A 23,287-nucleotide genomic window follows, 5' to 3' on the forward strand; every position below is an offset into this window, starting at 1 on the left:
TTTTCTAACATCTGCTCGTGTCAGAAATGAATATGTTTTTATTGCTATAGGCTGAAACCTGAACAAAACAACAGAAAAATATGCAAGATTTAAACAAGGCAAGCAAGACTGGGTCTTGTAGTGACATAAAGCAAACAAACATTGTGAGTAAGAGACATAATCTGTTTACAATCCTAAAGTGCATGTGTTGGAACATTTGTCTTGTAAACCAACAGTACAGAAGCTCAGAAACAACACTGTAAGATTTAAGGCTAACTCTACAAATAAATACTTAAATCTTGTATTATATTTTTTACCTTTTTCTATCCAGAGAGATTTCTCCTTGATATGTTCCAGGTATCAGCTGCACTTTACAGCACTGGCAGGTCACTTTCTGAAAAGACAGAAGTGGTCTCCATCGAAGCTAACTGAAACAGATTGCTAAGTCTGTCTACAAATAAGTGTATTTTTTGTTTTAAAAAAGCAGCAGAAGCATTCTTGATTTCAAATCATATTTATTCACTATAAATTCACTATTCACATATTTATTCATGTTAAAACTCAAATAAAGGAGATGAACATAGACTAAATGCTTTCCCACTTTCTCTTCAGCACTTCTAGAGGCAGGAGGTAGAAAGAAAATCTGACTTGATTCCTGCAGAATCTTTCAGCTGATCCTGGAAACTGTGCATTATTAGATTATTAGATGTCATAGCAGCACTTTAGGGTTCCTCCTTGGAAATAGATTTAATTTATTGGAATTATGAAAAATATGAAATCCTAGTTTCAGCTACTAATTGCTCCCAGAGGAATTTTTTTTAATTATATTGAGGCAAATTCGCCAAAATAAGATCCATGAAGCTAATTTTTAGGACAAATCTTCTCCTGGAATATGATTGTGCACTTACTAAAATTACAGTTAAAAATACATTCAAAAAGTATTGTATCCTTGCAGCAAACTGGACAGACCTGCAAATGAGCATTACTTTGCTACCTCAAGCAAAACAAAGCTTCTGTACCTCCTCTTAATGAGCTATTGAAATATGAACTGAATGATGACATGACAGACTTTTTCTGCACCACATGGTCCCCATTTCACAACACCACATTCTGCTCAGCATTCATACTACACACAACTATGGGCTCTCACTGCACACAGGCTCGTAAGCACACTGTGAAATAAGTTCCCAAGTTCTCTTCTTTCTGCAGTACAGAATGTACCTTTCCTGTATGATTTTTATGGTTTCAGAAAATTTTTTATCTTTACATGGCCCTTGATGAATCCAACTGTTTCAACTTGAATGTGTTCAAACCATTAAAAACATTTTCTCCACGTATAAATAACCTCTCAATTTTTCTCGTACAACCATACATGGATGCACAAGGCTGAAAGCCACTCAAATTCATACTCATATTTGAATATGAATTTTCCGAATTCATATATGGAAATCAAATACCAACACTAAAAATCACATAATTTTGGGGTTTTTTCTTATTTTAAAAAGTTTGGAGTGAAGTACTACAAAAATAATTTGTCATCTCCCTAGAAAATTACCTACAACTAGGGTAAGGTCACTGTCAGAACAGTGTATAATCTTCCATATCAAACTTTTTGATCTTTATACTGGCTACCTGGATGTTGCTGGTGGAGAGGGGGGTCTCTGTTAGACTCCAACACTGCCTGCTCCCAGGCAGTTCTTGGTAACAAGGTACACTTGCAAGCCTTGCTCGGATTCAGGCTTTTAGCTCTTCTGTGAAATCAGGCTTGCACTTACCGTTGGAGCCAGCAGAGAAGGAGACCAAGAAATGCTGTCAAGGAGATTCCATAGAGTCTTTATTTCTTCTACAAAGGGGTCCTGTCCAGCAAATCCAATGGGTGGGGGTTCTAAGGGGACTTTCATAGGGTTTAAGGGTTTTGTATTTTGAACCAATTAAGAAAAGAAATCTATAACTAACCAATCTACAAAAGACTTTAGGGGAAAAGGAACCAATTATCTATGAGAAAAATGGACTACTAGAATTACAGAAAGGTAACACGGGCCTACAGGGGGGTGAGATGCTTCTTGGTATTAGTCACTCTAAGTAAACAATTTCTTATCAGAGGTATCGTTTTCCATGGGGGCCTCTCTAGGGATTCAGAGATGGTCTCTGTTCCCTCCACACGTGGAGATACACTTATCCTGCCATTTTATTAGAGTTTAACTCTACCCACTTTATATGCCCAAACTGGTACCAAAAGCAAAAGCAGCACAGAATTTAATATTTCATTTTGGCTGGCCCCTGCCAAGGTATTAAAATCAGTCATCAGTGTCCATCTGCATCTTCTGTTCCTCACTTCAATTTTGACCATGAGATGGTTTTTGCAAACGAGTCACATTTCAAACAAGTCATGGATTTTCAACCCATAGTGTTAGGAGAAACAAGAACTCCGTAGAACTCAGCAGCTTTAGTTTAGTATATTCCTCTTTGAAAAGACTCATTTGATCATCTCCATATTTGAAAAAAAAGTATGGTAATGTTGTTTGACTTTGAAAAGGAGTTGATGATGGGCAATTCAAATTCTTTTTTTCCCCTTCTGTCAAATGTGGCTGACACTTCAAAGTTGCCAGTCGTGTAGAGAGAAGAATCGAAGTAACTCCTACCATATATTCCATCAGTAGGCAGAAGTTAGCTGTTACAATTCAAAACACCTTCTTACTGGCAAGCTGGGCTAGAGCTTTGGATCATTCGATAGAGTGGGCATTGTGAAACTGAGGGGCAAGAGAAAAATTTCCATGAAACCACATTCCATGGAATTCTGTGGAACATATAATTTTATCTCTAGATAATGTTAGGTATTTTCACTGCAGAGAGGAATGCCTGAGCTATGAAATCCCTCAAAAACAGCATTCAGTTAAGTGTAAGCATGGCATCTCTTCCTGAAATCCCTCTGTAAAACGGATACTGCATGCAAAAAATGAAAACCTTCTCTTGCACAATGGATGTATCATTTATACAGGAGGCAAGTTTGAGCCTTCTAGCAAATAACCTTAGTAAGGACTGAAGAAAGAGTCTTCCAGAAGACTTGAGATTAAAACATCAAGAATCACCAGGAAGGGTGGCATCCAAAGTAATCAGGTAATTAGGAGTGCACTATTTTTTCAGTTGAAGAGAAGAAAGGTTGGATGTTGAATGGAAACTACAGTCATATAGAACTGGGGCTTCTTAATCTATTAATAAAAGAGCAGTGGAAGAGTGAATTGCAAATCTCTTCTACAGGAATATCTTTACTGCACTGAACCAAGTGACACAGCTTAATTCCTTAAGTCTTCAGCAGCTTTATTGAAATGACTTATAATTGTCAAGTGGGAGAAATCCCACTTTCCCTAAGAAGGGAAATAATTTCTGCACAATAAAAAAAAAAAAAAAACCAAACCAAAAATATAACAAAACCAAATATAAACTCCTTCAGAATAAAAGTATTTTCAAAATTACTACAAACTTTAATCAAAATACTCTTCTTAAGAAGAAGCAGCAGGCAATAGAAATTACCCCTTTACATTTTGGGGTTGCAGGTCACCACTTGCCAATTACTTATTACTTTCCCTTCTCTATTTCCCATTCTTCAAAAATATCAAAGGCAGAACACAGAGAAAATTATTTTAAGTTAACATAATCTCACTTTGGTTGTGTCTCTTTCTCAGCATGACTTTTTAGTTAACATATTCCAGCCAGTGTCCATACTGTTCTCAGAAACATGCTTTTATTTCTTCTGTGGTTCAGTGCCATGTTCTAAACCACAATACACAGGTGAACATCAGCAGAAACCCTTTGTTTGTTTTGGGGGATGGATGTCCTTTCTGAAGGAAGTTTTCTCCTCATCTAAGATTATATGGAAATACTAAAGTCTCATGGGGTGGAAACCAATCTAAAGAAGTCTAACTCTTTACCAAGACAAAATTGCCTGATTCTCAGAAAAGCCTTATTTGTAGAAAGCTTCCCTGTTTCACCAACACTGCTCATGGAAGATTAACTTACTTCATTATTCTTAATAACTCCCTCCCTGAACTAAAATACAATGAAAAATTATAAATAGATACTGATGAAGAAGGTGGATTTTATGAGAGTTATAACTATACCCAGGGAGCAACACTTTCTACCAAAATTTCTACCTGCTCATGTTCAGTAGTGCAGCACTTAAATCTTCCCATCTTATAGCAAGGAGGAATCAGAGGGGGAAAAAAATAAACTGACTAGTATTTTTCATTTTTTCAGGGTTAATTTTAAGAACAGCAACAACAAAACAGACATTTTATCTGCTGTTTAGAGCAACAGGGAAATAAAATCCAGAGGCTGCAGGTTTAACTGTTTAGTATTTGGCAGAAACAAGCATTATTTCAGTCAGAATTATCAGGACTCACAAAATAAAAACAACCCACACACACATCCAAGGCCACATGTTACTTTGCTTTTTAAAAGAGGAGGCAACGGATGGGAAGTACCAGTAAATACGAGAACAGTTGCTAAATCCCTACTACTAAGTCCTCCAGTGCAGGGTGAACTTGTTCCGAGCCTCATTATTAAGAACATCTGTTAAGGGAAATACAATAGGAGCAGACAGCGATTTTTAATTTGTATCTTTGAGTTGATGAAATTTTAAAATGATCTTTCATTTGAAGGAAGCAATGATGTTTACATGCCTATGTGCTGCTTTGTACACCTCATAAAATACAACTGGAAGTAACACAGCGTTCTTTATTTTGTCAACTGCTATATTAGGTGCCATACTTCGAAGGAAAATCATATAAAAATAAATTTACATGATTGAAGTACAGCATTCTTGAAGTCCTTGTAGGTTTCAATTTATAATTTCAGAAAAAAAACTCTCTTGTAAGGATGGCGAGTTCTTTCACTGAAAAACAGAGCATGAAGTATTTTTGAGATTAAAAAATATTTTAACCCAAGAATCTACAATGTGACGACCGGCCAACCATTTTTATATTATGCACAAGCTTGTTAATTGGTCTCAACTGTCTGTGTGCAAAGTGATGAAAAATACTAGAGAGAGTTCTAATTTTACCAAACATCCTAAGAGAAGCCTTTCAGAATGCTGGTTTTGTTTTAGTGAGGGAAATCTCCTATTTCAGTTTCAAATACTTAGCATTTAAAAAACAGCTACAGGTATTCCTGACATCTTCTGTAAGAGAATTACATGAACGTCATTGATCTAAAATCATAAACACACCAGATTTATACAAATACGTGTATATACAAACGGAAAACCAAATAAAACTTTCAATCTAGTGATCCAGTGAAAGTGAGTAGAATTTCAACACCTAACATGGTTAGATTTTTTAACACTAATAAATTATCTCAGTAATTATGGTGCAGTTACAATCTTTATGAGTTTGTCTTCCCACATCACCAAAATAACTAACTGCTACGTGGAGACAACCACACTCAGAATTTCTGCAATTTACAGGGAAGACTTAGCTTTTATGTCCCCATCTGCTTCGTCAGTGGTCCAAGTGAAGATTACTCTTCAGTGCAAGAAAGCATTCAGTATGTAATATAGCTCAACCTTCCCTTCTGTCCTAAGCTTGCTCCACTGTAATGTACTGTAAAACAAAGTGAAGATGATCTGCCTCCACCACAACAGGTGTTTGTTAATGGTAGCGCATAAGCATGCACAGATCTCTCAACTATGAATATTCTGTTCACTTACCATTGTCACCTACTCCCTTTTCCTATTTCAGCCTCACAGTTGATGTCTGTCATACCATTCTCACATCTAACTTCAGATCTATAAAATATTTTAATATACTAGGAAAACTTAATACAAAAAGTTCAGATTAGTCTGACAACTAATTAGCACAACAGATTCTTAATTAGGAGGCCTGTATATTGCTGCAATTGAAGTAGATGAGTTATACAGTAAGATAGCATATACCTAATTCACAGTGCTTTTTCTACTGTATGGTTTCTCTCTAGTCATCCCACTCCTTTTCATGACATTTAGATATGTTGGTATGTTTAATCTCATTTATTTCTACTTCTAAAATACAACTGTTACATTAGCATGAAGACTTTGGTGACAGAGAAAGCTACATTTTCAAAAATTTCTACAGCATTAGAATTGTTACTATTGAATGAGTTCATAGGCTTCTCTGTTCAGGTCCTTCTGTTAAAGTAAAATGTACCAATATCTCCTCTGCTTTTCCCAAGCTGCAAGCATGTAAGGTGAACATTTTGCCCCCAAGCCCCAGTGGTCACAGGAAACTGTCTCTGAGGTCATAAAAATGAATGCTTTTTTAGTCCTGTAGCAGCTTATGCCACGTACCCATGTAACAGGTTTCCAAAATATTAAACTAGCTAAAAAATACCAGTTAACTAAAAAAATTCAAATTCGTACTCTGACTTGGGGAAAAAAAAAAAGAAGACAACTAAGCAGTTGCATTAAACAAGTAATGAGGCAGTGGTCCCTCATTTTTTGTTAGTAAATTCACAATCCAGTTCATTGTGGGACTGCCAGGAATCCACTTCTGGTCCATGCCTAAATTACCTCAGTGTATCCACTGAATAATGTTTTCTTCTGTTTGCTTTCTATCTCTCTCCAGCCTTTAGGCCATTCCCTGTTTCCTATCTCACCAGAATATTGTATGACACTTGCAGCATTGCAGCCTATGGTTGTCCCATGTGCCAGAACAAAATTATGGTCTGGCAACATTTGTCTAGGTCAACCCCATATATTAGTGCCTTAAAAAAAGCTGTCAGATGAAGAACAGGAGACAGAATCCACTGAAGAAACTTCCTTCATACTTTTATAACAAAAGCAAAGTTGAATCCTGAGTTCAGGAACCACTGAGCAGCTCTTGTTTTCTCTGCTCATTTTACCTCTATCTCGCTTCCTTCCAATCTTAAGGTTTGTCCACCTCAGTTCCAGTGGATTCAGTTTTTGGGAATGAAAACCCATGAAAACTGCAGAAATTGTCATGTTTACTGTAAGAACATCTGCAGGGTCATATCACTGACATTTAAAAAAGCCAGGTTAAGACAACAAACCTTCATTCATCCCTTCCTTTATGAATGGCCTGCACGTCAAAATACCTGAAAACTGCACTGATACAGTAGAACTTATTTTAACTTGCATTACAAATAAAATCGCACATGCTGTTTTACAGACAATATATATTTGTAAACTTGTTCATGCAAAATTAGTGTGCGCAACAGGGAATATTGGTTTTCTAATCCCCACAGCTGTAAAAATGACATTTATGTCTGCTCTTTCTGAGCTGTGCCCAAACTCTTTTTAATATAATAAATCTTACACATAATTCGTCTGCCAGCCAAACCAATTTATGAAGCTGAAACAAAAAAGAACAGAAAGTTATACAAAAACCATGGTGCACCTGGACACTTGATTCCCACCTTCCCCCCTTTTTTGTTTACAAGTAGAAAGAATGAATAAAAGAAAAAAAACAATGTCACAAAATTTTGACATTTTAATCCTAAACATTATAGGGCAAATGGATGTTGGAATTTATTTCCATACACCATGAGTCAACTTTTTAATTCCCAAATGTGGCCAAATCCACAAAAACAATAGTGGTTTAACTCTGGACTATGGAAATTTATTTCTGGAATAAATGCTAGGAAAGCAATTATGGGAAAAGCCAACTGTCTCCATAAAGGTAAATAAAGTGGAACAATGTGTAGATTAGATACTTTTGCTGTTTCTTACTCATAACCTGTCAATTCAGTGCATCATATGGTTCAACGTAACGGCCCCCATTAGACAAACATCTAACTAGTGTCCATTGATTCCAAGTTAGTGGATGATGAATCTTTTTGGATACTTTCAAAAATGGCTGCCAGCTCAGGGTTAGAGCTTATCTGTGACTGAAATTCACTCATTAATGGACTCTTCTCTGCTTCTGGAATGGTTAGAAGTGCTGCTACAGCTCTCATTGCAGATCGTTTTAGTTCATCTTGCTTTTCAAACTCCTGTTTCACTGAGTTAGCCTTTACCTATGGAAAAATTGAAAATATGTTTGAAACTTTACTCAACCCTCCCTCTATACCAATCCTAAAAAAATGTACCTTAAAAAAACCCCATATTTCCTCTCAAAATGATCTAAGCTCTTAAAATAATCAACCCAACAAAAAATACCCTGGAATATCTTTTTGGCAGAATTTTCACCATCAGTTTACAAATAGACTGAAGCTTCAACACTGCAAGGTAAGCAGAAGAAAGTTGTAAGCTGCCAAGTCAATCACCAAATCAAAACAACTATAGCAGCCAACCTTTAGCTAGGAAGGTCAGTAAATGACTTTAAACTGCTATTAACACTGTACTCCCAGCTCACAGAGAATAGAACTTTTTAAAGAAGTTGACCTTCATTAGAGTAACTGCTTAACCTTCTGTTGTTATTCTCAAAGGTATTTCAGCAATACAAACATATATTATAATTAAAGGCAATCAATTTTCCTGATGTGAAATATAGCAGTCTAGAGTAATGGAAAAGCAAGGTAAATCAGGCAATAAATGATTGTCACAGCATGCAGGTGAATGAAGACCAAAGTAGGAATGAAAGGAGACTAACTACAAAGATCCAATACTCCTGTAATATAAATGAAGAGGTGGGATAAATGACAAAAAGTCTAACAAAACCAGGATTACTTTAGACTGCCTTCATCAGCCAAATGCTTGTCTGAAACAACATTTCATAAGTCAGAAAAACTCTTTAGTATTCCAGTTTCACTACTTATAATGAACTGAGATTTACAAGTTGCCCAAGTGGCATCTAAATTTTCAAGGAACAAAAGAAAAGGCATCAAAGAAACAGAAGAATTTTTAAAAGAAGCTTACAAATCTACCTCTCCACCTGTAATTTAAATGAATTTAATAGTTGTTCAAAGATCCATTCATTTCTAATCTAATTATCCTGCCTACCACAGCTTATCAACTATAACTCAGGAAACACTGCAGCAGTACTGAGGTATTCTTTAAACATGAGTTCATTTATATTTCTATGAGAAAAGGCAAAATAATGAACTTAAATAAACTGAAATACCTTAGTTGTACATGTAGCACGCAAAGGTTCAACGAGCCTGTCCAATCTCTGCAGCACCGCACTCGGACAAAGGGTAGACAGCCTCACCAACATTAAAAAGGTCAGCATCTAGGATGAGCAAAAAACCCAATTCAAAAGTTATGCCTGGCATATATATGGAGATGTATTTCCCACGATGCTGTGTAACGTTTTGAACAGTCACACTTTAATGAAAATGGCAAATGTAGTGAAGTACTTAAGCATATTAAGTAATGTTTTTCCTTAATACTTTACTTACATTTCATTCTATTCACTATTTGAAATATTTTGACAAAGTCACTGCTTTCACAGAGAAAAATGACAGCTAACCTTAATATCATAGTGATCCTTCAGACCATCTTCAACATGGTTTAAGAATTCAAATATATCTAGTCTATCCAAACAGCTATCCAATAGAGTATACATGCACTCAAAAGCTGCTTTCCTGATGTCCAACCCATCATCAACTGTATGCTTAAATGGTCCCATTTCCACCTGCCATGAACAAAAAAAAAAGTTAAGTAATACACTTATTTTAAAAAATAATCTACTTACATATTTAGCATTGTTTATCTCAGTTAACCTACCTCTCTGATTAATTCCTTTCTGACTTTTGTTTCATTGTAAAGATGAGGAAGCACAGTATCTAAGAGGTCCCTTATCAAAGATGGTTTATTGTGGGCAGCTGAATTAAATGTCACTAGGGCTACTCTCCTGACATTGAGATCTGGGTCCTCCAGAGTTTTCAGAAAATCACCTGCAATCATATAAAGAAAGTAACCTATGAGGATATTTTTAATTTGCAACTTCAAAAATATCTTTGCTTAGTCTTAAACTTTCAAAAATATATACTTAGTGCAGGAGTTATTTTTATGTAACAGACACCTGCTATTTCAGCATGATTACACAAATAAAGGATTAATTATAATCATATGAAAAGTATTAATATAATTGATATATAGTATTTCATATAATGAAACAGTAGTAGAAGGAACACCATCAAAATAAATGGCCACCATAATGACATATAAACATTTTTTCTGAAGATATAGCATGTAAACTAATGAAAATTACATTTAACCTTTCCTTTTCTCCATTCATTAAAATTCTCTCAAAATGTATATTAGAAAACCAATTTCAATTTTGGCAGTTCAGGAATTTGAGAACACATCTTAAAGAAACTATCAACATACTGATTTTTAACCCTCAAATTGGCATATACTGAAAATACCTAAATTACTATAAAATAGGCCTACTCAATATATATTAATGTAGCATCACCTCTCCCATCCCACCCTGCCTTTGGGCATTTTTAAATTAGATTTTTCTATACTTCTATAACATAACCTTGTTAAAATATATGACTGTATGAATATATCCTCAAGGTTTCTGAAGTTCTACTAGCGACTTCCACGAGGAATGAACATCTTCAGAGGAGAAAACCATCAAGGTGTAAAAACAGAGTGACTCTTTCACCCATCAAAAAGCTGGGTAACAAAACTCAAAATGACTGAGATTTTTAAAGTACTATATACTGATAGCTTTTTGATTGAATAATCAATAAATATTTCCAGAAATCAAAGGGGCAAGGTAGCTTCAGTGAGACGGGAGAAAAACCTACAAGCATAATTCGTGAATATATTACTTAAAAAAAAAGCTTAGTGATGAAAATAACACACAGTAAAATGACTTCATTTCCCTATAATTAAAAATTTTGCTCTTCACAAAATTGTATGCTTTAAAGCATAAATCTTTTTCCTATTAGGTTAAGAAGCATAGATGATTCTTTTACATATCTTTAGACCTATAATTCTTCAAGCATAAAACATTACATCTACACACTATGCTATACAAATGAGAAAAGAAAAAAAGCCACAGCATTGCAAGTCTTTGTCATACTGATGTTATACTAAAAGCTCTGATTACCTTATCCCTGTATAAAAATACACACAATTCCAAATGCTTTCAGACCACAAGCATTATAGAATCATAACAACCTATATTTACATTCAAAACCTGGTAATACTCAGAATAATTCACACAAGCAGACATGTTTTAAGCGACTGAATGTCAAATATTTCCAAGACCACACTTCCTGGTAAAAACAGTACATCTTACTACATCAAACCGATATAATTTGGCAAAAACACAGGAAAGGAAATCAGCTTTTCGGTCCCATCCTACTAAAAACACTAGCTTCTTTTATTGCCCATCACAAAGTCAATACATAGAATTTTTAATGACATAATTTTTACTGCTCAGAATTCAAATAAATTAGTGTTAAAAGAAATAATTGGCTACTATGGAAATATCTTGTAACTCTTCCAACAGTTATCATTAGCAGCTAATTCTAGTATCTTCAAAATACTTATTTTTGGTAACACAAAAACCAAATTTTAAATGGAATTCTCTTGCCTGAAAACACAGAAGCTGTCAGATAAGCAGAGTACTTACCTATGCAGTTCTTCAAGAGTGGGTCTATGGGTTGTGGATGATCAGAAATAGTGAACTTAACAGCAGTAACCACTGAACTTCGAGCATATGAGGACCCTAATATGAAACGAAAGTATGAACATGCAAGATTAAACAGAACAACAGAATCAAGATCATGCTCAATGCCATTCATTCCTCTTAGACTTCTAATACTCTTAAGAACAGCAACCAAGAAATGCTATTTGCTACTAGCAATGCAAGATGTAACTCAAATAAACCTATGGATAGAACATTTTAAACTGGAAAAAAATACCATAACATTGTAATAAGCATGTAATGTCATCTCCTATAGAAAATTTGAGCAATAAGCCTATTAAAACAGATTATTTATGATCACACATAGGCCTACAAAAAAATTTCCCCTTTACAGCAGAAGCACATGGAGAAAACACGTGAATACAGTTCTTGATATGAGACTGATTCATGAATTATGCACAAAGATCCTTCCTAATTCTTAAAACCTTCAGAATCCTTATCTGAAAATTAGGAACACAGTAATTTACACCAAAAGGTCAAAATGTTGCAATTGGTTTGTTAATTTATTCCTTAGTTGCCCATGCTCCCTCCCCTTCAAGTTTATAGGTCTTTCTTAAACAAAACATTGTTAACAGAAATAAAAAGTCTGAAGGCAGAAAACAAGTAATTCTTGTTGTGCATGACTAACAACTTCTAGTAAAAGCAGAAAACCTTAACCTTCCTTTGTTGGGGGAGGGGAGCAAAACTTCAAGACACATCATTTAAGCAAGTAATTTGAAAAACCAGATCCATTTATTAACAGGTATCATAAAGCCATCTGCTCCAATACATACATGCATTACTACCCCTCACCTGATGCCAAGTATCCCTTGAGTCGTGGAAGCAGAGTCTCTGGGTCTATCAACGTAAGCTTGCCTAAGCATTCAGCAACAACATTTCTTGTACCCTCTTCTGCACATTCACAGTGTTTCAGGAGTAAGGCCCAGATGTTCTCAACATATGGTTTGAGACCAATCACTGACGCAGAGCTAATTATTTCTTTCAAGGAATGCAGAAGAAGGTATTGTCTCTTAGGTTGACTGGTTATTTCTTGTAAGACAAATGGCAGATACTCAGGAAGATTGCCAACACTAATACTGCCTAAGGCGTATGATGCTGCTGACTTGACTTCTTCACTGGGAGAAGAGAACGCTTCCAGTATTACAGACTTCAGCTCGATTTGTCCACTTAAGTCAATGTGATGCCCAACCTCCCCAAGAGAAAGCAAAGCCAAAAGACGAATGGAATCTGTGGACCTTGAGTTCTTAACGTCTTGAATGAACTGACCTACAACAGCTGGTCCTTCCTTAGGGCAAGCTCTAGTAAGGGCAGCAACACATTTGGCAATGGAATAGTAAGACTGCTTATGAGTAAGTGCTGTGCTCTGTGAGTACACTGGACCAGTTAACATGCGCAGTAAATCCATATAGCCTAAATTATTTGTACCAGTCACAACCAAAGCTTGGAAAAATTCTAGCATGGCACTAAGTGCTCCACCCTGCAGTAAGGGTGATCTTACCAGCCCAATAAGTTCATTGAGAATGGAGCCACTAATCTTTGACAGAGAGGAAGGATATACTTTAGCCAGTGTTGTCAGAAAACTGATGGCCATTTGTGATACATGCATATCACTTTCACTAATCAGAGGTGGAAGCTCATCCAGGACTGCATCAATCATGGCAGCTGTCAAGCTGTCACAGTAATTCTTAATTAAAATATCTAGTGCAGAAAGAGTGCCCAGCTTCAAAGCTCGCTGGTTCTTTCTCAAAAAAGAAGCAAGAATAGGAACTCCTTCCCCAAGGACTGGTCTCAAATCTATCTTCAAAGGAGAACCAGCAATCAATGTCATTGCCTTCACTGTAGTTAAACGAGTGATCTCATTCTTCAGTCTCTCTAGAAAGATCTGAAGTGTACTAGGCAGGTCTGTGCCTAGACTGTCACCAAGGCTACAAATTATTTGACCCATGCAAGATATTGCCCTTTCTTTCACCTCCTGATCAATGTCAGCAGCCTTTAATCTCTTGATTGTACAAGTAAACAAATCTTTGATGTAAGGAGTAGCATCAAAGGAAGTAGGCTGGTCTAAAGGACGAATAACCTTCACAAGTTGTTGGGTAACCAAAAGTGCCTCTGATGTTATCTTGTAAAATGGGTCACCAACACAAGCTACAACCGGAGGTACCAATGCTTGAACATGAGGATGAAAGACTTGGGGAGAATGATTGCAGAGGATCACATACAAACAGGACAAAGCATCTATCTTCAGATTAGAAGAACTTGATTTGTCATTCAGTGAAAAAATTATTCCTGAAAGAAATAAAAAAATGTATTTTTAGGGCAGGCATTTATAGCCTGCTAGAACACTTCAAAATCTCCAAAGGAAGGCAGCTATACTGAATTCATGCCTTCCGGCTCCCCATCTTTCTGAATGCTTCCAAACCCCTTTCATCACTTTATTCAACCAATTAACTTTTAAGCCTCCTCTATCAAAAGAGATGGGCCATTTAATGGTTTACTACATATTTTTCTTAATTATAAAGAAATTCTGAACCTTTAACATTTCCAACCTTACTTTTCACCATAACTTAAAATTTTAACATTTTAAGTTTTAAAAGCTAAACTATAGAAAATATATTTCTCTGTTTGGAAAAGAAGGCAGTTTGATTTTGTAATTAAGAATCGAAGTAACTTTTTTTTTAATAAAGAAGAAAAAACCTTCAATCTTCTTTTCAAGATTAATGGAAATATATGACTAAAATATTTATATGGATACACATAATAGCTGATTATTTTGCCATTTTCTTTCAACAGAAGCCACGCTTCAAAGCTTTTGCAAAAACCATAATTGGGACTTCAATATTTTGATATTTCAGAACTTCCCATACCATTTATAAGTATCTAAGTTAATGCTGTATTTCTCATACCTGGTACAAGTACAGGAACATGTTGTGTTAGGGCTCCAGGTAACACATTTACTAGCTCAGTCAGCATGTTAAAGCAGCACTGACGAGTCTTCACACTCTTCTCCTTCATCTGTTTGTGCAAGGCTTTAACTATGTTGGGAACCTGTAATCATCACACATCTGTTAATTGATTTAATAGCTGGCATTTCTTGCATTATTGATCACCGGGGGCATATAAAGAAATATGTGTATCCTAACCACCTGATTTCTCTACAGAACTAGAGACCTTGTAGAAACACTGGGAAATAAAGATTCAAAATAACTGCTTTAAAAAATAAAACAGTAATTTAGCTTTGAAAGGTGATTTGCATTAAAAAAACAGTAGAGAGTAACAAGTGAAAAGTCACCCAAATAATTAGAAGAAGTTTTTCAGCATTATCTTTTTTATTCTGCAAATAAAATACATTGCAGCAGATCAAGTTTTATCTTGACCATTAGTGCATATGCCTGGAGAATGCTTGGCAATTTGGCTAAATGACATAGGACATGCAACTTTTACAGGTAAGTAAACAACTGAAATTGAATAAGTGCATTTGTACAAGTCAATTTCAGTTTCTAAGACTGCTGCATTTTTTGAGCCAATTTACCCTGCTTGCTCTCTATGTTAGTACTACAGAAATAAACTCTAACCTGCGTATGAAGAAAGCATGATAAAGCACGTTGAAATGAACTATCCTTATGAATAGGGTGCAATTTCAACATGTCTTCTCAAAGAGAACAAAAATCTTAACAAATAACCTGACTCTGAAGCATTGTCAAAGGTGTCTCTCCTTGTTCCATTGCATCAGGATCACAAAGCCAACTTTGCACAGGTCGAGTTTGTTTTAAAAGAGAAAGATATGCATGAAAAACATCTGCTTTAACATTCTCTTCACGTTCCTTGAATCTGGCTATTAAAGCAGGAGATACAGTTTTGTAGAATTCTGGAAGCATTTCATGTCGTGTGCTAACCACAGCATCGAGACATTTAGCAGCTGCACGTCTCACTTTCCAGCTCATGTCATCATCATCACTATATTCATCATCGCTCCCTTGAAAAAATAAATTATGCATATGTTCGAGTCTAGACAAGCAAAGCATCAAGTTTTATTTTAAACAATTAAGAAGAACATGCTTTTTAAACAATTAAGAAGTAGAGATCTTTGCATAAAACACACAAAGAAATAGCTTCAAAATTACGTTAAAAACCATACATATAAAAAAACCTTCTAAACAGTCTAACTTGTAATTCTCAGCCAATTTTTTCATGCTAGTCTTCCACACATTTAGGAATGCTAAATTAACTGAATTAATGTAAATGGCAAAGAGGAAAAGGAGCTCCCCATCACATTTCCAACCTGACTACTGATTTAAAGCATATTCTTCTCTATTCATGACATAAACAACAAAGCAATAGTGAATACTAGCTGATCAAGATTCAACCACTTATTTTGTTTCCTTTCTAGGGGTAAATCAACCTATACAGTGTCACCAAAAATAACAAAGAAATATAAAATAAGCAATTTAGATTTTTCAGGTCTTAAAGCAACAACTATGCAGCTCACTCCTTCCTTAAGTAATGAGAATTTTATGGCCTCAGTTCAGATTACTTGTGTGTCCAAGTTTTCACAAAGCTTCCATCTGGCAACGCCTGCCACCATATTTAACAATAAAATACCTTATGCCTTTCAGTCTGAAACCCTTTTATCCTACTGAAAAATACTGAGTCATTTTCAATCTATTCTGATTTTATGTATTAGGTACCAATATATCATACTGGAAAGTAGTGAGAAGCCTTTTCCATGCTGTATATATATTTTCAGTTCATTAACTGATGCTTTCACTTAAGTTATATAATGCCACATGCTTCTGCCTTTTTCCACCTTTCAAGTATTTAAAAATATTTGTCTTGTATTTTATGTTCACTCTCAGAATTACTGATCTCCAGCAACGATATCCTATACTTTTACTCCAAGAAGTGAGGTCATTAGCTATGTTTAGAAGAGGTACAAAACTGGAATGAAAGTACACAACTCATTCAAATGCTGGTACTTAGGAGTATTACTATCCATACCAATTTTCTCAGATGGGTGCAGGATCAAAAGCTCATCCTCTCCCCCAGACCAAAAAGAGAATATACCTTGATCATCATCATCACCACCATCAGCATCCATAGCATTTTCATCTTCATCTTCATCATCATAATTGTAATTAGGATCATAAGTAAGATATTTAAGACAAATGTTTATAATAGTAGATACATGAGGATAAACTTCTTTAGGACACCTGTATAATATAAAAATACAATCAATGTCAAATTACTTTGAAGCACTAAAATATTCCTAAAAGATTTCATGTTGTATACTGTACTTTGCAGAGAGTAACTAAGATAACATCAGTGCATCCATATGAACTACAGAAATTTGAAGAGAAGGTCAGAAAGGGCAATGCCACTTTGATAGGATCTGCTAGATTGGAAGGTTGCAAAGGACTCAGATATGCCTTCGGATACCAATTTTTTATCACCACTATCAGACACGAATATTATTAGAATACTTCCCACCTCTTGTTTGTACAAGTAGCAATGGCACAGTGGAAAGTTTGTAGAGAACAGACGTAACATATTACTTAAGAGTTGAGTTACAAGATAGTTACAGGAACTGCTCCAGCTCAAAGCTTGCAAAAGTATTTTGTATGAAGGAGGCTGTCTCTTGACAGCTTACAACCAAATGACACACTATTATATCTAAGAAAGCTGAAATAGGTATCCATGAATGACTTACCTCCTAACAAAAGATTCAAAGGCTTGAATGCAGTACTCTCGTAGTTCATCATCATCTACATTACAAAACTTTACAACCAAAGGAATTATTTTTTCAAGATATTCACCTGGTAAGAGAAAAAAATTAGCTAAGTAATTATTCTCACTGAAAAGCTTCAGTAAAAGATAATTTATGTATTTTTCTTACCTATTCTGTGACCTGCTTGCCTACTGATAGCAGCAATACACTGTATATAGGTCCTAGTTGTTGACATGGAATCATTTTTAGACAGCTCTGTCAACAGATGTTCAATGAGGTCAACAAAAACCATATTGCCACAACTCATAACCAGGTGACCAAGAGCAATGATGGTTCTTTTCCTCACAGCAAGTCTTGGGCTGGTCAGCTGGGGGAGCAGACAGGTCAGAATTGAAGGATGGAAGTTAACAAGCAGTCCTCCTTGCCTTAAAACAGACAAAACACAAACTCAAAACCAATTGAATCTAGGTAACTTTGTTCATATACTGTAAAACAATCCTTCAAATATTTCCCCAATATCACAAAGATTCCCATCAAATCTTTAAATTTCAGGTTTTGGAACTTTTGAAAAGAAGAAATGAGTTTAAAATATACCCTCAAAGCAATAAACAGTAAAATAAGCTTAAAACTACAATTCTCAGAAGATGAAATAATAATTGATCCATCAACCAATTATCTTCAATACATTCACTTATTTTTTGCTAAATTAAGTTTCATCTATACTTAATATTACCATATTATTTCATATGACTTTGTATAATTTAATTTTAACATTTGGAAAATTGATGGTCAAGCTTTAAGGAGTACTTATGAACATTCACCACCATATCAAAAGAGGCATGTTTACCTGCTCAGCATATCAGCCATGATATCCAGTGCCTCCAGTTGAACAGACACATCTTCCTGCTTGGCTATAGCACTAGTGAGACGCCCTGTGATCTTTTTGCAAACGTTAGCTGCTAATGCAGAACCTGAAAGTGCAACAAAACCTCAACATTTCCATAATATTAAAAAAATACAGCTTTTAATACCAGATATGATGTTTGTGACAATGGAAAGCAACTCAATATACGTAAAGAAGCTTTTTCCACCCAACAAAACAAAGCTTAAACAGCCACCCTGTTTGCTAATGCCATGTATGCTCTGCATTTGAGCTCAAAAGACTATCTATGTACAACCATAATAAACAGGAAGGGCTTCTTGTCCCAGAAGGTATACACAACAGAAGAACACTGCTTTTGGAAGGGCAAGCAATGGAAAGTGAAAGCCACAACAAGGAAAAGCATAGACATAGATAGAGCCATTTCTAATGGCAAAAAAAAAGCAAAATAAAATTATTTTGCACAAAAAGCTACATAAAAAGTAAGTACCCGAAATAGTACTGAAACATTTGATAAAGGGGGGGAAAATTTATATCCAAAGTATTTTAAAATACAAGTAAAAATGTCTTTATAACAACTTCGTAATTCTCCCTTCCTCCAATTGTCTAATACTGCTTCAAGCAATTATGAGAAGGAACTCATGTCATGGTAACTACTGCCCAGTGGTTAACAGTCCTCTTCATCTGCATGAAATTCTTCTACTCATGTTCCGTGAATTTCAATGTGAAATTAATACCATTCCAACCCATGGTAAATCTAGTTTATATATATTGTGGCTCATTCTTAACTAGAACTAAAATTAAAATATAACAAGTGGACAGTCTAATATGTTACCATGGAGGCAAAAAAAGGGAGATAACAATCTGTGTTTGAGTTGGGAGCAAGAAATAACATGTTGTTTATTTTTGTATTAGGAATATTAATGATATTGAAAGACTTTGCTACATTTTTGTTTGAGCTTCACCTCCACCCAAAAATCTCCTTTTGTTTTGTGTAGGCAAACAAAAGAGTACAAATTAAAACAACTTACTTAAAATTAGTTATTTACGGAAAGCTTATGCAACTCACTGCTGCTTGATAGAAACAAGATTTACATGTAAATTTTCAAAAAGGATATTAAAATCAGAGCTTTTTTTAATTCAAGAGACCTCAGTCTCTAAAAATATAATTTCCAAAACCTTTTTAATCACTCTCTATTCTCATTCATATCCTACACTATAATATCTGAAAAGCACTTGAATAAAAACATAATGCTATTAACTGATGAGCTGTTCAACATCAGTGTCTCTTTTAGAGGAAAGACTGCCTTCATTTAAATCTACAGGTAAGACTCTCACTAATTTAACAGGCAACTGTCAGAAATACAAGGTACTTCCCAAAACACAAGGTACTTCCTGGGAAGTGAGACAAGAAATCAGATGGTTAAAGAAAAATACAGGAGTAAACAATTTTAAAGTGCATTATCAGCCAAAGATAAATATGAGATGTAGCTACTACTACAGCCGAGATTTGCTCCACCAGGCAATTATTAAAATAGAAGCTTTTACAACTTTTTATACTGAAGTTCATACTCTCTGAGTTTGTTTTCCACATTAATGCAATACTTCAGTAAAAAAAAAAGTTCTTAAACTATAAAATTTGGCAAAATAGTCAGAGAAGGAGAAACTGAAAGAGTATTTGTGTCATGTTTTTACCCTAAGTGAAACTAGCTCCAGTGCTAAATTAACTGAATCCTCTTCCCTAAAACCCCTGACTTTTAAATTGTTTCGACTTAGTAAATGATACAACTACACAAAATCTTTAGTACAAAATGCCTTACCACTGGAAGCTGGGGGAAGTTCTCCAATCACAGTTTTAAGACCAATGCTTGAAATGTCACGTAACTGTTCTTTATCTGAAAGCATGTTTGTACAGAGGGTATCTACAATGGTCTCCACTTGATACTCCTTCACTTTACTCACCAGAGGTCCCAGGCTGTATAAATAAGAGAAGAGTATTAAATTGGCAACAATATTATTTCAGTATTTTGCATTAGAGTCATAAACTTAAGGTTGGTTTTGGTAGCAACACAAAGCAGAATTTTAAAAACTGAAAACCTTCATCTGGTTGGACTGGTAACTTGCTTCCATAAATCTAGTAACAAAATACTTATTTAGTATGTTTTTTATTTGGAGTTGGAAATTCGTTTTGTATTGCTGCTCTGCTTCAGTCTCAAAACCAGACTCCCTCCTACTTCTCAGTTCACAACAAGATTTATAACAAAAATTAACCTAGCCAGAGCCGTCAGTTTACATGCTTGACCATCAGTGCCTGCATAATTCACAGACAAGTGAAGAATATTCTTAATTACTGCATCTTCATTCTATAGAACTTTTGGATTCAGTCATGGCTCTATGCAGCAAGACAAACCCAAAATACATCTTCCATCCCCAAACCTGTTGCATGTACCCTTTTGTCCCACATCCAAGAATTCATAGGAGCAAGAACTAATTACTATAAAAAATGCCCAGAAGAAGCAAAAGGCAGAAAGAAAGACATGCAAACAGGAGGAGGACATGGTCAAGCAAGCTCTTGCACTCAAGCACTGCGTGACTTACTGCACAACAGTAAGCAGAGTAAGATTCAAAGTTCTGGCATCACTGGTCTGTCACCATGTTAGGCAAACCTGAAGTTTCTCTTTCGATGGCCACACTCACAATGCCTTACCTCCCATCAACTCAGAACAGTGCTTGCACTTGAGGCACAACACTTAGATTAACATCCAGGAATAGGGAATTGCCAAGGCAATCACACCTAGCACTTTCCATGCCTTCCTTTTCAACCATAACCTGGCTTGGTTTCTTTCTCTCCTTACCCACTCTACTCATGTGGTAAGACCTGCTGGAAACACATGGGGGGTGGGAGGGGGGCAGGGGAAGAGTGGGTAGAGAGACAGCAAAGGCAAAACATATTTGCCAAAACCAGGCACTGAAGTATCACTTACAACTAACTCAGTTTTGTTAATGCACAGAACTTGGAACTGACTTGACATTAGTCAAGCTAGGACACAGACATCTGAAACTGATGCTTTGTGATCACATCAATGCCACAAATTCAGAAAGATCGAGATTTATTCAACTTGCAGAGTATTTAATGGCAATTTACAGATAACCTTAAAATAGACACATGAGATCAACTTCGGGGTTACATTTTTAGAAGATACAGCAAACAGATAATCTCAGGAGAACAGTTAGTTGATATACTGACTGGTATCTGACCAAAGGTATAAAAAGAAGCCCTTTAAGTGCACAGAAATGGAGACGTAATGGACAGTTTCTCACCTGCTTCTGTAGATCCTGCAGAAATGAACAGCTCTGACAGAACCCCCTTCCTTAAAAACAGTCAGACCTCATGCCCTAACCTGACATTGCCCTTTAATTTAGGGAAAATGCACTGTACTGCGTTCTTTAGATTCAATTAAACAATGTCTACAGCCACTAAACTCCTGAGGGTAGGGAGGGGTTTAGAGGACCATAACCACAGTCTAATCTGGTCATTTTACTGCTACAATTAAGTTAAATTAATAATGTATTATTAAAATAATTTCTGAACGCTAACTTTTTGCCTCTAACTGAAAAACTCCTGATAAATCTGTACACAGACATCTGCAAACACAGATTATTACCAATAATTATCTCTGAGACACAAATACATCAAGCCATCCCTGGCTGCAGTTGAAGCATTTTCTCCAGTTGCTGAAAAAGCCCACAGCTTTCTTCATAACTTGATTTGACTCGAGTCAAGCTTTCCCTTCACCATGATTCATTGACACATCTATGTATAGAGCTTCCTTTCAAATACACACTACTGCCAGTCAGTGGCTACTCACAGCACTGTTGAACACATCTACTCTTGGTGCATAGTTTAGCAAGCAACACATGTGCAAATCAACTCAAACAGAAACCTACAGAATTCCAAGGTACAATGACTCCAATAACTGTCCACAGAAATTAAATTCTCTGTATGTTTCAGTCAACGGACTACAAGGTTAAAAACCCCTTGTTTTAAACCTGAACTGTTGAACAGCTACTGGATTCTTCTGATTTAAATATGCTTATTTTTCAGTTGCAACCTATGAGTATGTGCTGGTTTCACCTGGGAAGAAGAAACTCAGAGAAAAGTTCTCTCTATGGAGGCTTCCTCTGTGGATTAACTGGGACCAATTGAGGGCTGGTTTAGTTATTAACAGCCTAAACAGCCAATTAGAGAAACTTAGTTCGCTCTGTGAACACAGATTTTGAAGGAAGTAACCTGGGAAAAAGTTCTCTTTTATATCCAGTAGCTAAGCAAGTAACACCAACCTGGCCTCCCTCCCATGCAGGGGCGGGGCTCAGGAGACCTCTTGGGCCCTGTTTGCAAACTAGGGGGCCTGATGGCCGAGGAGGGAGGAGAGGCTTGTTGATAAAACCTTATCCCTGCTTCCTCCCCTGCAGGCCCGCGGCTCTGGGGGGGCCTGGCTCTTGCTGCCTGGCAGCCAGGCCCCTGTCTGGGAAGCAGAGGTGGCCATGGGCAGTGTGGGGCTGCAGCAAGTCCCAGAAAAGCTAATTAACATTGCAGCCGCCCCTGCCCCAACCCCAGCGCGGCTTGGGCCTGCCTCAACTCTTGCAGCTGTGTAAAACTTTAACGCATTAGTGCTCAGATAAGATTTGCAAAACCTCCGGCCTTCCTTTGAATATGAGACGGGAAAAAAAAGATTCTCCAAAGTCAGTGAAGCAAGAGCTAAGTTTTTGAAATGGAAGGAGAATGATAAAAAGCTGTGAAAGTTGGCTGAAAAACCCTTTTGCGAAGTTGTAGAGATGGGCTAGTATCACACTGAAAATTCCAATAAACCATGAAGAAAAAAAAAACATGAGGGGTTGGAGATGTTCCATTTGATAGATCATTCAACCAAAAAACACCTGTGTTAAAAATCTTTTGCCCCAAAGAAAAAAGGAGATCTCGGTTTTCTGAGGATGAAACATGAACAGAGAAAAGACACGAAGAGAACTTTTGATTTAGAACAATTCAGTCTTAAAACTAATACCCCATGAGTGTAACATGGCCCATAGTCACAGCTTTAGGAAAGC

At 36.1% G+C, this 23,287-nt stretch overlaps 1 protein-coding gene across 3 annotated transcripts in view; it reads right to left on the reverse strand.

The window, feature by feature from the left end:
* Positions 1-4,312: 4,312 nt before the first annotated feature.
* CAND1 (cullin associated and neddylation dissociated 1) overlaps positions 4,313-23,287 on the reverse strand; it is a 33,702-nt gene continuing 14,727 nt past the window's right edge. For 2 of the 3 annotated variants that reach the window (XM_088165618.1, XM_088165619.1), the window contains 13 exons: positions 20,002-20,156; positions 18,149-18,272; positions 17,470-17,726; positions 17,284-17,389; positions 16,575-16,786; positions 15,260-15,552; positions 14,483-14,624; positions 12,372-13,865; positions 11,505-11,600; positions 9,638-9,807; positions 9,381-9,545; positions 9,033-9,140; positions 4,313-7,986 (listed from right to left, as the gene is read on the reverse strand). In XM_088165618.1, the coding sequence (XP_088021744.1) occupies positions 7,762-7,986; positions 9,033-9,140; positions 9,381-9,545; positions 9,638-9,807; positions 11,505-11,600; positions 12,372-13,865; positions 14,483-14,624; positions 15,260-15,552; positions 16,575-16,786; positions 17,284-17,389; positions 17,470-17,726; positions 18,149-18,272; positions 20,002-20,156 (3,547 nt within the window). In that variant the 3' untranslated portion in view covers positions 4,313-7,761. The remainder of the gene's footprint in view (positions 7,987-9,032; positions 9,141-9,380; positions 9,546-9,637; positions 9,808-11,504; positions 11,601-12,371; positions 13,866-14,482; positions 14,625-15,259; positions 15,553-16,574; positions 16,787-17,283; positions 17,390-17,469; positions 17,727-18,148; positions 18,273-20,001; positions 20,157-23,287) is intronic. The other variant, XM_014892056.2, reaches the window with a different exon arrangement.

Source organism: Sturnus vulgaris, chromosome 5 (assembly GCF_052056855.1).
Source record: "Sturnus vulgaris isolate bStuVul1 chromosome 5, bStuVul1.hap1, whole genome shotgun sequence".
In the NCBI taxonomy this organism is placed as follows: Eukaryota; Metazoa; Chordata; class Aves; order Passeriformes; family Sturnidae; genus Sturnus; species Sturnus vulgaris.